General features: G+C 39.4%; 2 protein-coding genes across 3 annotated transcripts; one reads left to right on the top strand and one right to left on the bottom strand.

The window, feature by feature from the left end:
* The first annotated feature begins 138 nt into the window (after positions 1 to 138).
* usp4 (ubiquitin specific peptidase 4 (proto-oncogene)) lies at positions 139 to 12,791 on the top strand. 2 transcript variants are annotated; one of them, XM_032549104.1, is made up of 22 exons: positions 140 to 316; positions 1,326 to 1,453; positions 1,559 to 1,689; positions 1,775 to 1,901; positions 1,995 to 2,140; positions 3,457 to 3,518; positions 3,647 to 3,793; positions 5,017 to 5,134; positions 5,255 to 5,428; positions 5,525 to 5,683; positions 5,888 to 6,112; positions 7,417 to 7,500; positions 7,581 to 7,675; positions 7,761 to 7,943; positions 8,080 to 8,306; positions 8,424 to 8,621; positions 8,712 to 8,782; positions 8,867 to 8,982; positions 9,073 to 9,222; positions 10,474 to 10,577; positions 10,852 to 10,940; positions 11,096 to 12,791. In XM_032549104.1, exons 1-22 carry the CDS (start codon positions 165 to 167, stop codon positions 11,216 to 11,218), a joined length of 3,009 nt encoding a protein of 1,002 aa, XP_032404995.1. In that variant the 5' UTR covers positions 140 to 164; the 3' UTR covers positions 11,219 to 12,791. The 2 variants fall into 2 exon arrangements, with proteins under 2 accessions (XP_032404996.1, XP_032404995.1); XM_032549105.1 differs by lacking the exon at positions 11,096 to 12,791 and having other exon boundaries at positions 139 to 316; positions 10,474 to 10,601.
* A 1,081-nt stretch (positions 12,792 to 13,872) lies between these two features.
* On the bottom strand, positions 13,873 to 15,357 carry gpx1b (glutathione peroxidase 1b). The gene is made up of 2 exons (XM_032549106.1): positions 15,063 to 15,357; positions 13,873 to 14,532 (listed from the first exon to the last, which is right to left on the bottom strand). The coding sequence occupies exons 1-2, from the start codon at positions 15,276 to 15,278 to the stop codon at positions 14,182 to 14,184; spliced, it is 567 nt and encodes a 188-aa protein (XP_032404997.1). The 5' UTR covers positions 15,279 to 15,357; the 3' UTR covers positions 13,873 to 14,181.
* Positions 15,358 to 17,148: the final 1,791 nt, after the last annotated feature.

Below are 17,148 nucleotides of genomic sequence, written 5' to 3'. Positions count from 1 at the left end.
TCAACTAAATCTAGGTTGCTTGATCTTTTGGCACAGATGTACCTTTATACCACTAGGGACCCTGCTGCTCCTCCGTCCATGAATCGTAGAGGAAGAACGTTTAACGAGACGCTCGCTCCTGTGCTTTAGTCCCCGCGCGTTCACGACACCGGTTCACTGGCTGCATGATGGCTGAGGGAGGCGGACCCGAGTCGGGCAGCGCGGCAGACTCTGACACAGAGCCGGTAGCCGCACAGATTCCTACCCCTTCAATAGAAAACCAAAAACAGAGTATTGGGTCACTTTTGAAAACAACTTTAAAAAAGGGCGACGAATGGTAAGGACCGGCAACATCCAAACGTTGTTTGTCTTAGTCAGGGCTAGCTAGCATGAAACAGGAAGTGCTAGCATGCTAAAGCTAACAAGCAGCAATGAAAGCCTAAACTGAAAGCTGTTGCGCTAATGACAAACAGATTAGCATGCTAGCAGCTAACCACTCCGACCGTTTTGTTTAGAGACCTGAATGTGATGCTCACAAACACTAACAATAACTTATAATAGATCAGATGTCCACTCAAACAACCTTATGTATTGAGCTATTATCTTAACGTATATTTCATTATAAGTTGGATGAAGCTAACTGTAGGGATAGCGAGCAGGCCCCGGTATTTATCTGATAGGTTCTTCTTCCAGTCAAACCGGCTTTCTGACAAGACAAGACAGTTTTTATTCATATTTCTAGATCTGACTGCTTCTCAGATCTAGAGCTTGAGAAACAGTCAGTCATGACTAAAGCAGCTCTAGTCAAAAGCCGGTCAAACTGCTTCATATAAATATTTCAATGGGAAATAGTCGGAGTAGCGGTTATTTACTTTGTCCTATATAAGGAAACGTACGTTCTCATCATAAACCTTGTTACCTACACAGCTACTGTGTTCGTACATGTATTTACATTTCCCTCTAAAACTATTTATTTTATGTGAATGTCTTTTCAAAGTTTGTCAAAACCTAGTTTGTATTAGAGAGCATAGAACCATAGTTTTCTGTTACAGAAGCGGCTACTGCTGAATGAACACTCAACACTGTACCCATTAAAGCCTGTTAACTACAGGAGATGCTTTAGATGAGATTAAGTCGAAACTAGCCTGCCGTTACTATATCTGCAAATGCCAAGACAGTTCGCTGTTGCGTAATGTTCTGCAAAGGCATGAGGCTTTGTGGAATGTGTCCTGTTAACATCCACCTTGTCATTCCTTTCCCTTTTTCAGTTTGGAAAAGAAAAACTGACTCTTTTCTGACTGGCTCTGTGGTAACTTCTGACTTTTAATCAATTTTGTCTGTCTTAGGTATCTTATAGACAGTCGATGGTTCAAACAGTGGAAAAAGTATGTGGGATATGACAGTTGGGATATGTACAATGTTGGGGAACGTAGCCTCTATCCAGGACCAATTGACAACTCTGGCCTGTTCTCAGGTAAAACTCAAAAATTATTTTCTCTCAAACTAAAGAACATGAAATAAAAGGTTCATATGAAATAATGAACCTTTTGAAATAATACTTTTAATTCATGTTCTAAAGACCAGGAGACTCAGGCCCTGAAAGAGCACCTTATAGATGAGTTGGACTACGTCCTCGTACCCACTGAGGCATGGAATAAGCTGGTCAGCTGGTACAGCTGCCTCGAGGGCCAGAGACCCATCGTCAGAAAGGTACTTTACTTTTTCAGTCCATGTCATGTTGATTTATGGCAAACCATTGTCTGGGCTTTTTTATAATGTTGCTTTTCTCTTCTAGGTGGTTGAACATGGCATGTTTGTGAAGCACTGTAAGGTGGAAGTTTATCTGCTTGAACTCAGCCTATGTGAGAATGACAACATGGAAAATGTCATCACACGGCATTTCAGTAAAGCTGATACCATAGGTAAGAAGGACGTCAGGACTTCCTGGTGAACCAGGGGAAGTTTTCATTTCTGCGCCTGTGCTAGTTTACAGAATGCAATCCTTTTGTTCTCAGACACTATAGAGAAGGAGATGCGGACGTTGTTCAATATCCCTTCAGAGAAGGAGACTCGACTCTGGAACAAATACATGAGCAACACTTATGAGCAACTGAACAAGCCAGACAGCACTGTACAGGATGCCGGTCTCTTCCAGGGACAGGTAGTTTACACTCTAGTTAGACTACTGAACATACTAACATACTGAACGTATTTGCACTCCATGTACTTACATAATTCATTCAGAGGCATTGCCTAAAAACAGGAACATCACATAGCCTAATGCAGAGCTGCCAGCTCTACAGTTAGAGCCTTGTGATTTACTACACTATATAGTTCTTGTTCTTAATGAATAGGTGTTGAATTGTGGTTTAAACTGCATCATATGTTTACAGATTTATCTGTGGCCTTGTGTTGTGATTGTTTCGTAAAATGTTACAAGTGTCGCTTCACCTTTATGAAGAATGTATAAATGTTGAACTTGGAGGTGACTAGAGAAGTGTCTCTCAAGATGAGACAAAGCTAATACACAGGTGCATCTCCATAAATTAGAAAAACTGTGAAACTTCATTTATTTCAGATATTCAAATCAATCTCATGCTTATTGAGAATTAATTACACACAGACTGAACCAGGACATCAAGTGAAGTATCTGTTAATTTCAAAGAATTTGGTTTACATCAAATGTGATTCTGAAATCAGTTTCTTAGAAAAAACTAGCATTGCATATAAAATTAAGTTGTAATGCAAAAATGTTAATTAACTGAATGTAATGTCAACTTACTGTGCAGAATATGAATCTGTGCTTGGCTGGGGATCCTTTTGCATTACTGCTTGTATTATGGAAGCAATCAGTCTGCGGCTTTGCTGATTTTTAACCCTTCAGGCATCTGGGTGTCAGTTCTAAGGTTGATTCTGTTGCACTTTACATTGAACATTTCTTTGTCCTTTTGATTGCAACATATGTAGAACAAGGCACATGCATTTTACGTACACTCTTTAACTTCACTTATGCTTTGATCCCATTGACTCCCATTACAGCCACACATTTTCGATAAACTGTACTCTTGTAATCTAAAATAGGTTTTCCATGAATTCCAAAATAATCCAAGTCTGTACCTTCATTATACAGGGAAAATTGTTTTTAGGTGTGATGAACTCCTTAAATTCCTACAGGCCCCATTGCTTCATTTCATCAAGTTGCAATGGGGACAACATGGTTACTTTTCAAAATGCGAGTCCATAAAAATATTGAACACCGCAAAAATAGTCTTTATGTGTTGGGAATGATATAAAGGAGTCGTGCGAATGTGTCTGCGAAAAAACTGCACTATAAATAATTTGATAACCCCACCTACACTTGATAACGGCTTGGCAGCACTTGACATATTTACTGATTTCACTGTTAACCTGAGGTGTAATAGCCATAAATTGTAAATATGGAGCAAGCATGTTTTTATTCGGGTTGTTTTCCCACAGGTGCTTGTGATTGAACGCAAGAATGAGGACGGCACGTGGCCCAGACAAGCTTCGCACCCCAAGTAAGCAAGCCTCTTTTTATTTAAAATTGTGAAGAAATTTTTTGTCTCCCTGGTGATTATTATTTTTTTTGTATATTAAGTTTAATGGTTATAATTTACTTTCTGTAACACGCTTCTGCTCTCTCCAGGTCCAGTGCAACTCCATCTAGGAATTTTACTACCTCCCCTAAACTTTCCTCAAATTCATCAGCTAGTGTATCCCCAACAGTAACCAATGGTGACAGTAGCGGGAGCCCCGGATATGCTCTGAATAACAGCACGTCCTCCAACAACAGGCAAGGCACAATTTCTCATATATTCCTCTGCTACTTTCTACTTTTACATTTATTTATCTGCTTCAGATAAGCAAGGTGTTGGCCAAAACTGTCCATATCTATACATGGAACTTATAATGCATTTTATATGCACAAGTTTAATGGTAGAGCCAAAAGCACTACCATTAAACTTAATGTAATTAAATATAACACCAGAAACAACACACAGTTAAGTCAGAAAACATCTGTTGTTTGTGCATTTTTAGCACACTAAGTAAAAGACTTTTATTTAAAAAGTGTTTCTTCTTGTTTTCTCAAGTGGTGGCTTGACTCTTAAAGTAGCCATATTATTTATAATCCTCTTGGCTGCTTTCCAAGGGGAATGCATTATTGCTTCCCTGCAGAGCATGCTTTAAACACATATTTTTAAATATAAAACTTTGTAGACAACTGGAGAAATTTGGCTTGACATGCAAATGTCCTAAAGACATAATTAAATTAGAAAAACAAACCTGTTATAGATTTATTTTATTTTTTTTGCATACTTGCCACAGGCAAGTTTAGGCATTTTTATTATTTGTCAGTTTGATTGTCTGACTGTATTAATGCACTAATGAAGGACAAGAATGTGATCTTGATGATCTGTTAGATGTGGGCACAAAAACATTTAAATGACATGTTCTGTTAATATGATTTTTACTTTACATGATGTTTGTATGAGTTTGTTAGTATAACTGCCATTCTTCTTAATACTGGATCTCCTTCCGTGCAAATATTATGTCAAATATGGTGTTTTAAAGTATTTCTGGTGGAGCCGGTGCTATTCCCAATTCATAGTACATTATTTTTCTTTAAATAAAATGTTATATCGCCTATAGTTATATTTGTATTTGCTAACATTTGACACTTTGGATGGAATAGCTTGTCAACAAATAAGCAATTTCCCCTTTGGGATCAAGGAAATATATTCTGTTCTGTTCTAACCTAGCAAGCATCGCTCAGCATTGCATGGTTAAAAGGTTTAGACTGAACATGGTCTCCATCAATTAGCTTGCTGACTGTAGCGCTATTGGCTAAAATAAATATTGTCTGTAAATTAGAATATTTTTGAAAAATTTAATTCTCTCCGCTTCCATACATGACACCAACATCCTATATCTTCTTAGGCCGGGGTTTGAGAAGTGATCTGAGAATTGCTTGTATGTTTTAGTCCATCAGCAGTAACAAATCCCTACTCTCCACAGATTTGGGGGATATAATTCATATAGCTCCTCCTATAACTACAGAGAATCACAATCGCAGCCTGGCCTGTGCGGTCTCAGTAATCTGGGCAATACATGCTTCATGAACTCTGCTCTCCAGGTAAAAGAAATCAAAACAATACAAATATTCTTTACAGATTTACAGCTTACCGAATAAGAATGGGATTTTCTTTTTTAGTAAATGTTTCCATAATCTTCTTTCTTGTTCCTCTTCCTCCAGTGCCTGAGCAATGTGTCTCCACTCACAGAGTACTTCCTCACAGACCAGTATGAAGCGGAGATTAACCGAGAGAATCCCCTGGGAATGAGGGGAGAGATCGCCGAGGCCTACGCAGACCTGGTGAAGCAGATGTGGATGAGCCGCAGCAGTTACGTGGCCCCGCGTACCTTCAAAGTGAGCTACTTCAGACAAATCTCACACCGGTTAACTTTCATCAAAAGTTCTATAGAAGCCAGATGGCAGCAGTCATGTGTGCATCTTGATTTCCAGACCCAGGTGGGCCGCTTCGCTCCACAGTTTTCCGGCTACCAGCAGCAGGACTCTCAGGAGTTGTTGGCCTTCCTGCTGGATGGACTCCATGAAGATCTGAACCGTGTCAAGAAAAAGCCTTACCTGGCCTTGAGAGACGCAGAGGGTCGTCCAGATGATGTACGCAGCATCAAAGCAGTGTTTAGTACTACAAACTAAAATGAGTCTGTTTGTGGTAGAGCAGCTGAAAAAACTTCCTCAGTATTTAAAAAAAAAAAGTTGACTTTCTTTTACAGCGGTTATTGCATTTTTTTTTTGCTGTTACTATGTTGAATTGCAGTTAATTGGCACACAATAAAAGCTCTCATTATTGTTTGATTACAGATTGTTGCCAAGGAAGCCTGGACAAACCACCGTTTGCGCAACGACTCCGTCATCGTCGACATTTTCCACGGCCTCTTTAAGTCCACATTAGTGTGTCCAGAGTGTTCCAAAGTGTCTGTGACCTTCGACCCTTTCTGCTACCTCACGCTGCCTCTCCCTATGAAAAAGGACCGGACCATGGAGGTGTTTTTAGTTCAGTCGGACCCCCAGTCCAAACCCACTCAGGTATGGAAAAGTTGGGCTTCAGTCTGCTCAGAGTCTGAACTGCTGAGCACCTTTGACTCGTTCTTTGCGTCTCATCTTTAACACCTGTTTTTGTTGTCAGGGGTCATGTATAAAAGTATTCACTCCTCATTGACGTTTTCAAATTTGCTCGTCTTACATCCACAAGCTTCAGTGTATGTAGGCTGTATGTGATAGACCAATAATATGTAGACCAAAATTTTTACTGTAATCGGTGGCATTTACTGTAACAACAAATGGGGTTACAAAAGTCTTTAAAAATTCAGTACAGTCTTTATTAATTGTGCGGTGAAGTTGTATGGAATAATGGCATTAAATCATATTTTGATGGCAGGCCAGTTAAGATTTTGGGGTTTACAGTCTTGCAAATCAGAATTATTGTTAGAACTATTTTTCCTTATAATCCTAATAAATAATACAATAATTCCCCATTCTTTAGCCAACCTCTTTTATTTTGACGGCCTTGAATAAAATCTGACGCCAACAATTGCCTTCAGAAGGGTCATAATCAGTAAATGGAGTCCACCTGTGTCTCATTTAATCTCAGTATAAATGTAGTTATTCTGTGAGGCTTCTAAGGTTTATCAGAGAATACCAGGAAGTTTTTGGGTTTTTTTTGTTTTTACCCATGTCTCCAACAGATTTGGACAAAATAGTGTTTTCTTGCATTGTCCTCATTGAAGGAATAATTTAATGATAGTTCCTAAAGTAAAACACTCGCCTCCAATATTAATTATAAGGGCTGAAAAAAAGCAGTGTAAGAGGAATATTTTTGATTTGTGTGCCTGTTATCTTGACTTGTTCTGCTTTGTAAAAGTAAATAAAGGTATAAAATGCAGGGCAGTCATGGAAGAAAAGCTGCAAAAGACTTGAGGCTAGAGTGGAGGTTTAGCTTCCAGCAGAACAAGAACCCCAATCATAAAGCCAGAGCTCCAGAGGAACGATTAAACTCAAAGGATATTTGATTTGATCAGACCTCCAGTGCAGAATCTGTGGAAAGGTATAAAGATTGATGTTCATTTCCTCCACGTTCAACCTGGCTTAGCCTGAGGTAGAAAAAGACATAATCCAAAAGACATATTCTTAATAAATACTAGTTTGGAAACCATGCATCCATCACCTCACACCCCACATTAACCGCATTAAACCCCAATATAATACAGTGAAGTTTGTGGTTGTAATTTAGCAAAATGCTACAGGTGTTTGGACACTTTTACAAGGTGCTATAGTAATGTTAATATGTTTATAGAAATATTTTACTCTGTTCTGTTTTCCTTGTTCTGCAGTTCAGAGTGGTGGTCCCCAAACTGGGAGCAGTGACGGACCTTTGCAGCGCCTTGTCCAGGCTCTGTGGGATTCCTTCTGAGAAGGTCAGATTTCCCACAATCTTTATTTCCTCAAATGTGTTTTTGGCTGCTACTTTCAACCCACAACCCTCCTGTCCTTGTAGATGGTGGTAGCCGACGTTTACAATCACAGATTTCACAAAATTTACAGACGAGATGATGCCCTCAACCAAATTATGGAAAAAGATGACATTTTTGTGTAAGTCTTGATTAATGGAAGGGGACCTCAGAGATTTGTAGATTCTTACATCTGATCTATAATCCAATGTGTCTCATCTTTGCAGATATGAGGTCCAGGAGGAGGACAGCGAAAGGATGAACCTGCCTGTGTATTTCAGGGAGCGCCACTCCAAGCACGTGGGGAGCTCCTCTAGCACCTTGTTGTTCGGCCAACCTTTACTCATCTCCGTGCCCAGACACAACCTGTTAGCTGACGTTCTTTACGACAAGATCCTGGAAAGGATCGGGTAGGAAATGTATATAAAAATTCAAGTGATACAGATCACAGTTCCAGAGACATCTCAAAATTTCTTAATGTATTTATTCAAAAGTTAAGGTTTTGTTGTCTTAAGTATTGCTATCATTCCCTGTTCTCTGCTGCAGACGCTACGTCAAGCAACAGCACAGTCCAAATAGTGAAAGCAGAGCTTCAGCCTCCGCCACTTTGTCCAGCTCCAGCCAGACTCCTGAATGTTCCACATCGTCTACCCTCAATGCCAGCCTGGGGGGCTGCGGCAGCCCCCAGTCGGATGGGGCCTCCTGCAGCGCCAGCTCCAGTAATGGTAGCAACCACTCAGGAACCTGCAATGAAGCTAATGGGCTGTATGACGGTAAATAGCAGATATAAGCTACTGTTGTCCTGCTGAGGGAAGTGTAGTTGTAAGAGGGTGGACAGGAAAAGACAAAGGATTTTCATAATAAATGAAGGTTATGTTTTTATTGTTTAGGTGAAGAGGAGGCCATGGATCACCAGGTGAGTCCTGAGCCAGAGAACGGGCCGTCTGAAGAAGAGGAGGAGAGCTCAGACTTGGAGAACGGCTCTAAAGGAAACGCAGCTAAGCTCTTCACCTTCAGCATAGTCAACTCTTATGGAACCGTCAACATCAGCCCGCTGCCTTGCGATGGAAATGTCCTCAAACTTAACCGTTAGCATTGATATTTTTACATCTAAAAATTGTTCATTAATTTTAGAACTGCTCTGTGCCAGCTCAGCATGTCCCACGTTTTGTCTGCAGCACATTCCACTGTGGCGATCGACTGGGACACGGAATCAAAGAAACAGTTTTATGATGAGCAGGAAGCGGAGGTCAGGGGACTGATTTCACCTTAGATAAACTCTGCGGCGTCTCATGCAGACACTCATTTGCATGTATTCAAATGTTTGTTGCAGGTCTATGAGAAGCACGACAGCATGCTGCAGCCTCAAAAAAAGAAAACAACCGTGGCTCTGAAGGAATGCATCGAGCTTTTTACTACAATGGAGACTCTAGGAGAACATGACCCTTGGTAATGTTTTTTTTTCCTTATAGGTAACGCACTGAAAGTCAGACCTGTACCATGGTATTCTATTATCTAAATCCATTTTTTTAAATGCAGGTATTGTCCAACATGTAAAAAACATCAACAGGCAACAAAAAAGTTTGACTTATGGTCGCTGCCTCGCATTCTGGTTGTTCACCTGAAGCGTTTCTCCTACAACCGATGCTGGAGGGACAAGCTCGACACACTGGTGGACTTTCCCATCAGGTATGACGGTCAAAAAAACTTCTGCAACAGAAATGAAATGTTATCATTTAAAATAGTTAAGCTGATCAGTGAATTCCTCCAACACTGCAAGGCAGCAAGACCTGGCGTACTGTATGTTTTTTATTTAGTTTTTAAGCTTCCAGCACAAGACACTGGAAGTTTGGACATGATTACTGATTTCCCTCACAGTCTAAGGTTCTGTCATTATAAATACTCTTGTGTTTTACCTTATATTATTTTTTTATATTGAGGGGTAGAGCTTCTATTTTTCCACATGGTCAGTTAGTCAGCCTTTCAGTGCCTTGCAAAATGTTTAACTCCCTTTTAACTTTTTCACATTTTGTCAAATTGAAACTACGAACTTCTCTTTATTTTTCGCAGATCTTTGTGACACACCAACACAATAAAGTGCATCATTGTGAAGTGAAAGCAAAAATAATTTATGTATTGTTTTTCTTTTTATCTAAATTAAATATAAACAGTATGGCATGCATTTTTATTCAGCTTTTCTAGGTTGATACATTTAAAACCATATTTTACTACAATTACATCAGTAGTTTTGGGGGTTTAGTTTGGCACTTAAAGAGACTGAAAATCGGCATTCCCTTTTTTTGTGTAAAACTAATGTTACCCCCTTTCAGGTTTGTATAGTTGAGAAATATTAGAAAGTATGTATTATTTTCTTCCACCTCACAATGAAATGCCTTGTGTCAGTCTGTCACATGAATTCCATTAAAATACATTGAAGTATGTGGTAGTCACCAGTCGTGCTGTTTTTATGCATTTTAACGTTCACATTCCTTTTTGTAAGGTCAGTATTGTTTATGTATCATAACAAATAGTAAAAGTTTGAAGTTTCCTGTTTGTGAATCCTCATACTATAACTCCAGCAGTACAGGATTGCGCAATCAGAAAATCACGAATATTAATCTGATGTGTGAATGAGAAAATGCTGATCGTATTCAGAAGTGAACTCGATTCTCGTCTCCGACACCTTTAATCATAACACTAAAACCTCAGTTCTTTATTACCCATTTTGTTTTATTACTGTACAACTTGCATAAGACAGGACTTTTCCTTTTTTTTGTCTTTAACTGCAGTGAGTGAGTGTGTGTAAAATGGAGAAGTTGCTGCAGGGTTATGTAATCATACAGCCACATATCACATGCTGACTTCTGTTTGGAAACCATTTTCAAAAGTTTTTTGTTTTTTTTCTTAGTGTAAATTGAAGCATTCATTTTCTTTTGTCAGGGATCTAAACATGTCGGAGTTTGTGTGTGACCCAAAAGCGGGCCCTTACGTCTACGACCTCATTGCTGTTTCAAACCACTATGGAGGAATGGGAGGCGGTCACTGTAAGTCACCTTATTTCCCCTAATGTAAGTCCGGATATTAATTTTTTTAAAAAAATCTGTTTTGTAAGTACTATATTTCAGTACTTACTGATGCAGGTGATTCAAAATCCTCATTGGATGCAATACAATGCTAGACCGTGAACTATCTTTATGCACAGCTGTCAGTGTAAATTCATCTTTACTGCATCCCTCAGACTGCTTTGATTAGATATTTTTTGGTTTAGTAAAAGGCCTGAATAGTGATTTGTTAACACTTTCCGTCCTCTTGACACAGATACGGCTTATGGCAAGAATAAAATGGATGGGAAGTGGTATTACTTTGATGACAGCAGCGTCTCGTCTGCCTCTGAAGATCAGATTGTGGTGAGTTTAACAGTTTAATTATTATTTCATTAACAATAAGAATGGCTCCTCTGCCTCCCTGGCTCTCCGCCTGCAGTGTCCGGTGTCCTTGTTGTCGTAGTGTAACCCTAACCCCGTCGTTGCCGTAGTGACCCTAACCCGTCGTCTCGTTGCAGACTAAAGCAGCCTACGTGCTCTTCTATCAGCGCAGAGACGAGGACAGCCCCTCCAAACCCGACCCACCGGCCTCGCTGGGAGGAGCCACCGAGTCAGGCGACGACCACATGGACACAAACTGAGGAGCCCCGACTAACAAACACACACTGAAAACACACATGGCGAGTAGAGACTCGGATATGCGCACACAGTGCTTCTTTAGTGGTAGAGGACTCCACAGACTTGCTAACCCTTCTTCTTTCGAGTTTATTTGATTTCCGTCTCGTCTGTTTTTCGTCTTCAACAAAACGACCGCGTCAGAAGAGTGAACCGAGAGACTTCCTCCCCCGAAGCAGGTGATCGTAGCGTACTAGTCTGGGACTTCAGAGGAACACAGATAAATACAGAAGCTCTCGCTGGATGAGCAGAATGTTAGAAGTGCCCGCAAATTCTTCTGTCGCCCACATAAACATTCAGAAATATTTAAATGACAAAAAACTAAATAAATAAAAGCCAAATGCTGATATTGTTTCAACCAAAGTGATTCTAGGTATTTATGAAGAGACGACACAGAAGTTAGCAGGGTACTGGCTTTGTGCCTACATTTATTGTTAAAATTATCGCTGTGTTGATGTAAATGCAAGTTTAAAGTGTGATGTGCACACAGAATAATACATGCCACCTTAATGAAAATATTTGCTGTGGATTCATAGAGCCACTGCTGCTGCAGCCTAGCTGCTGCAGCTCTGTGATGCATCAAGATGTTTGACATTGGACTTGACAAGTGGAAGCTAGTCGGCCTTGCTTTTGTTTTTATTTTTGTGGGGTTTTTTTTTTTTTAATAAAGCACAGCTTGAACTTTGCTGTCTCTTGGGCCCGTTACGAGAAGATTCCCACCCTCCTACAAGTTTTCTTTTTTATAATGAAGTGAAATAAGCGGCCTTTTTATTCCTGCAAACCTGACAAAAAGGAGGCACTTTGAAATCTTCACAAGTACATAATCTACCTGCTTCTGGTGTGTTTAGTCAGAAAGGTGTGGCGTAACCGTAGCGTTAAGGTTCATGGTCCGCCGTGCACTTTCTTAAATCACTTAGTCCTTTAAAGGGTCATTTGATTGCGGCTGGGTCTGACCAGCTTACCTTGCAATAGGTCATCATTAGACACATACATTCATGCAGCTCTGTACTGAAATGCCTGTTTTTTGATGTTTCAAAGCACACCGAGTGAAAGAAATAAACTGGTATAAAAGTGGTGGTTTTATTCATGGAACTTAAACTTATGGAAATCTGTGCATGTGATGCAAAACTTGGCAATTTAGACCCCCAAAATGCTACTCGGCTAGTTTTATGGAATGGGTCTAACTAACTTGGTGTTTATTGACACAAAATGATCCAGTAGAATGCAGAGTATAAAGTGTTTTTAACATGATCAGCAACGAAAAGGATAGATGATGTTATTCTATGAGCAACATGTAAACAGTGCTTTAGTACTTATTGTGTTTACAGTGTTTTTGAAAGAAGTCCTGCATTCCTGTTGCATAAAGCATGTGTCTGTCTGCTGGTTGGTTCTGACTTGGTTACATCATTCAGCGATTAGTGCCTGCCTGGATAAGTTATGCCTTCGACTAGGAAAAGTTTTCCATCTATAAACGTCATCTTTGTTGAGAAGACAATCCTGACAACCCAAGAGATGTAGAAAAAAAAGGAAACATTTTAAGTAGGTGTATAAATTCTTGTCTGCATATTTATCCAGGTTGCTTTTAAATTAGAATATTTGAAACCCGAGAACAATAAAGACTGCCTCAAGGTTTTTTTGTGTGTTTGGAATAATTACATGCATAAGCAAACCAGTGGTGAAGTGCTATAAATTGATGTTTGGTAAGTTGGTATATTATTAACTATATATATATATATTACAGTAAAATTTAGTGTATGTTAGATTTCATATAGTATACTAGCAATTTCTTTTGGGCAAAGTAAAAGTGAAAAGGGTTTTCAAATAAAATCTGAAAAGTGTGATGTGCATATGTAATCAGTCCCCTTTTTAATCTGACATCGCAAAAAAAATCTATTGCAACCATTTTTTCCCCAAGTGTCCCTTAACTGGACTGTGTGCTGTGAGCTTTTAACATTTCACTGAGTAGGTTGGAGATTGTGTCACGTATGCAAAGCTGCCAAGGTGTGGCCACACACCTCAGCAGACGGTACTTGGAAGGCGAGCATTAATCAGATATGCAGCTAAATCACCCGTAGTAACTGGAGAAACTGCAGAGACACACAGGACAAGTCCAGAACGAAATCCAACTGAGAACCTGTGGCAAGACTCAAAAAATAAAATGCTTTTCATGTCATTTGACTTGAGCTTAAACTGCTTTTTCTGAATGTGCAATTGTGGTTTGATACATAACCCCAAAGACCTCAAGTTGTAAAACTTAAAATTTTCACTAGGATCCTGAACTTAAATATCCACTGTGATTATGGGCAAACGGGTGAGGCTGAGCATAAAACATCTGTGTTGCAACACAACCTGTAGTTGTAGGTGATGCAACATAATTATTAACCACTCCTGCTATCTGGCTGCAAAATGGACTATGATCTGCCACAGTGTGTAAGTGTCAGTCTGCTGTAAGTAGAGACCACGAAGTACAAAATAGTCATTTTGTGAAATGTTTTTAATTTAGCTTATTCTACTTCTACTTGCTAAAGAGAATTCAAATAGTAAAAGGAATACAATAGAAACTTATTGGTGCTTTGATGGCATAGAGCTTAAGGTTTGGGGGACAATTAAAAAGACAAAGTCTGGATAAAAACTTTTATTGGTCCTCATATCACACCACAACCGTGCTTTACATGCAGCCGATGAAGCTGTAAACATTGCATCTTTTACATTTCATCCAACACCCCCCTTACACCTGGTTTCAGAGGGCGTCTTCATGTAGTAAAAACAAACAACACAGCTATCAGACACAGGAGAGCACAGGTGATGCCAACAACTAGAGAAACCACGGAGGGACTAGACAAGGCCCACAGATGTCTCCCTGGTGAATTACAAGTTGGAACCTGGTTTATGGCTGAACATAATAGGGCCAGGGTGAGCTGTGGAGTGGTTAGGTCGCCTGACTGAGGAGCTTCTTGATGTCTTCCTCGATGTCGCTGGTGAGGAACCTCCTGCTGTAGCGCTTAAAAGGCATTCCGTCTGGCCCAATGAGGAACTTCTCAAAGTTCCAGGCCACGTCGTTCCGGCTCACCGGGCTCCAGATGATCAGCTTGGGGTCGGTCATCAGGGATGAAGGATCGTCGCTGGGGAATGGGAGCTTTTCTTTCAGGAACACAAACAGCAGGTTGGCGTCCTTCCCATTGACATCCACCTTCTCCAGGAGCTGAAACTTTGGCTCAAAGCCGTTTCCTGGACGGACATGCTTCAGGGACAGGAGGATTTCTTCATTCTTGCAGTTCTCCTGCGGGATGATCATTAACACGGATATTACCTAGCGGTCTTACTCATGTTGCCTCTTATCTAGATCAGGAAGAACTAAGCAAAGAGAACCGAACTTCCTCTTTTATGTGAAATCTTTTAAGACTATTTGCAACTTACTAGGTACCACTTCTAAGTTGTTGCTAGTTTAATGCATTAAACTATGCGTTAAACTATGTGGGTTAATGCATTAAAGTACCATAAAACAAATAAGAAAAAAAAATAGAAGTAGTATAAAAAATATTTATTTGGTTGCTGGGTGGAACTTTAACTAAACCACAATTTCCTCTTCTAAAAATAAATCCCTCAACATTGAAACTACAGATGCAAACGACCGTTTTTAACCACATAACTTCAAACAAACTTAACTCTTCAATTTAAATTACAATTTTGAGGCAAAAGGTTTTTCATAATGAACTGCAAATGAGGGGAAAATAAAAACTTTGAATCTAACTGTACAAACCCTCCCAGTCCCCGTGCGGTAAACAGCACAGTAAGAGTGAATTTCCTCACCTGATGGCCGAACTGGTTGCAGGGAACTCCCAGGATAACAAGCCCCTTACTGGAGTACTTCTCGTGGAGCTCGTTCATCTGGGTGTAATCCCTGACGGTCGTGCCTCAGAGAGACGCGACATTTTCAATAAGGACGACTTTTCCCTGCAGCGAGGAGAAGTTAAATATTTCTCCTGTCAACAGTTTAGCCGTCAGGCTGTAAAACTTCGATGCCATTATTCAGGTTTTCCTCCAAAGACGTAACCTAAGTCAAGTGCGCCGTGGTCTGCGCTTCCTTCGCCCGCTCCCTGGTTCTTAAACTGTCAAAGAGTTTGTTTTGCCTTGTCGAGATAGTTACCCGCCTATACCGTCAGTAGACTATGCAATCAAGATAGTTCACCCCCATCAACAGTTGGCGAACTCAAGACAGACACTTTCGTTAAGAAAGAAGAAGACACCTGACTTGGGGGAGGAGGGGAGACAAGTGGGGTTAGGTAAATGTTGAGGTGTATTCTTCTTATACCCTTATGTACAAGTTTCTTAGTTTTTCCCCCCTAATTCTCAGTCAGACAAACAACAAAGACGTTTCCATATTCTGCGTTTTATATCCAATAAGGCTGCTGCTCTTGCAGAATATAGGTAAGTGTAGTTCAATGATATTTCTGACATATTGTACTAATTATTCTGTAAAATATGCCTTTTTCGACATATTCCTTTAGAATATGAATGCATCGAATAAGAAAATTGAGAAAAGTACATTAGCTTGTGTTGCCAATACAGTTTTCACCCAGTAGCTTTTTACTTAAACCTATGGAACCTTCTAAATTTAGGTGTCATGTCATTCCCCGCTCCGACAAACTACCTTTAACCCTATAAAACACCAACAATGCATTTATCTCACTTTTACATGATCACTGGACAAAATATGCTATACACAGAACTATGTGTATCACAAAAGCAATTAAATAAAGATGGCATAAGTGTTGGCTAATGAGTCTATGCTTGCAATTTTCACCATGTTTTATTTGAGCAGCACTCGTTGGACACAGAACACACAGAAAACCCAACTTCCAAAAGCATTATTGATGTATTTCAAGCAACTATGTAAGAAAATCCAAAAGTACAAATAAAGCACAACATATATGTGTCTCTTTATAAGTTTATAACAGTTGTAATAATTATTCTGGAAGCTCTTGAGACTTAATGTTTTATAATTTAGCATTTGCTTGAATTTCTGTGACATTTTTTCAAATATTCTGTTCAGATCAGAACCAGGATGGTACGGCTGGTATATGTATATATATATATATATATATATATATATATATATATATATATATATATATATATATATATATATATATATATATATATATATATATATATATATATATATATATATATATAATTGCTGTATAGAGGATAGCTGACATTTTAACTGGCAGAGGTCAGATTTAAATAAACAAACCTATACAGGTTATATTAAAACACGCCAAGTTTTAGTATTTTTGTTTAATGTGGGTTGTGTTTAAGTCATAGATTTTTTGTTGTTGCTGCACAAAGCAAGACTTTCCTATATGCAACATTATTTCAGCAGGATGTAATATAAGTGAATGATATCCATGCAGGCTACATGTTTGTTGACATAATCTCTTGAAGATTTCAGAGAACGATAGAAGGCCCCATTCAGAGAAACAAGCTGTATTACAATTAACACCTGGCAGTTCAATGAAAACTCACAGCTTCAAAAGAATAGGCGTATGTCCCCTGAAAAAAATGTGTTGTGTGTGCAGTGGAAAAGCAGTGTGAAAAAGCTATCTCTGAACTGCATGGGCTTTTGGCTTCCACACCCCTTCGCTGCATCTCCCTTCATCCGCAGCATCTCAAGCAGCATGACTGCAGCATCTCACATGATGGTCAGTCTGGTGGTTCAGTAAACCCTCATGTGACTTCATCCCTTCTACCAAAAAAAGGAAAGAAATAAATAATTCTTTATATAGACATTCCTTTCTCCAAATTAAGAAAGGCTCAAAAGCTGAGCAACAACAACAACAACAACAATAATAATAAAAATCCGTCCTTGATCATCTAATTTTACTTAAAAGAT

This window comes from Xiphophorus hellerii, chromosome 20 (assembly GCF_003331165.1).
Source record: "Xiphophorus hellerii strain 12219 chromosome 20, Xiphophorus_hellerii-4.1, whole genome shotgun sequence".
Lineage (NCBI taxonomy): Eukaryota > Metazoa > Chordata > Actinopteri > Cyprinodontiformes > Poeciliidae > Xiphophorus > Xiphophorus hellerii.
Note: the sequence above shows the minus strand (reverse complement) of the source record. Positions and strands in the feature narration are given on the sequence as shown.

Bases quoted from the DNA above. Each gene is read 5' to 3' on its own strand.
- usp4 (XM_032549104.1), top strand. From the start codon at position 165: ATGATGGCTGAGGGAGGCGGACCCGAGTCGGGCAGCGCGGCAGACTCT. The intron at 3,794-5,016 runs GCAAGGCACAAT...TACTCTCCACAG, and splicing joins AGCACGTCCTCCAACAACAG to ATTTGGGGGATATAATTCAT. The intron at 7,944-8,079 runs GTAGGAAATGTA...TCTCTGCTGCAG, and splicing joins AAGATCCTGGAAAGGATCGG to ACGCTACGTCAAGCAACAGC.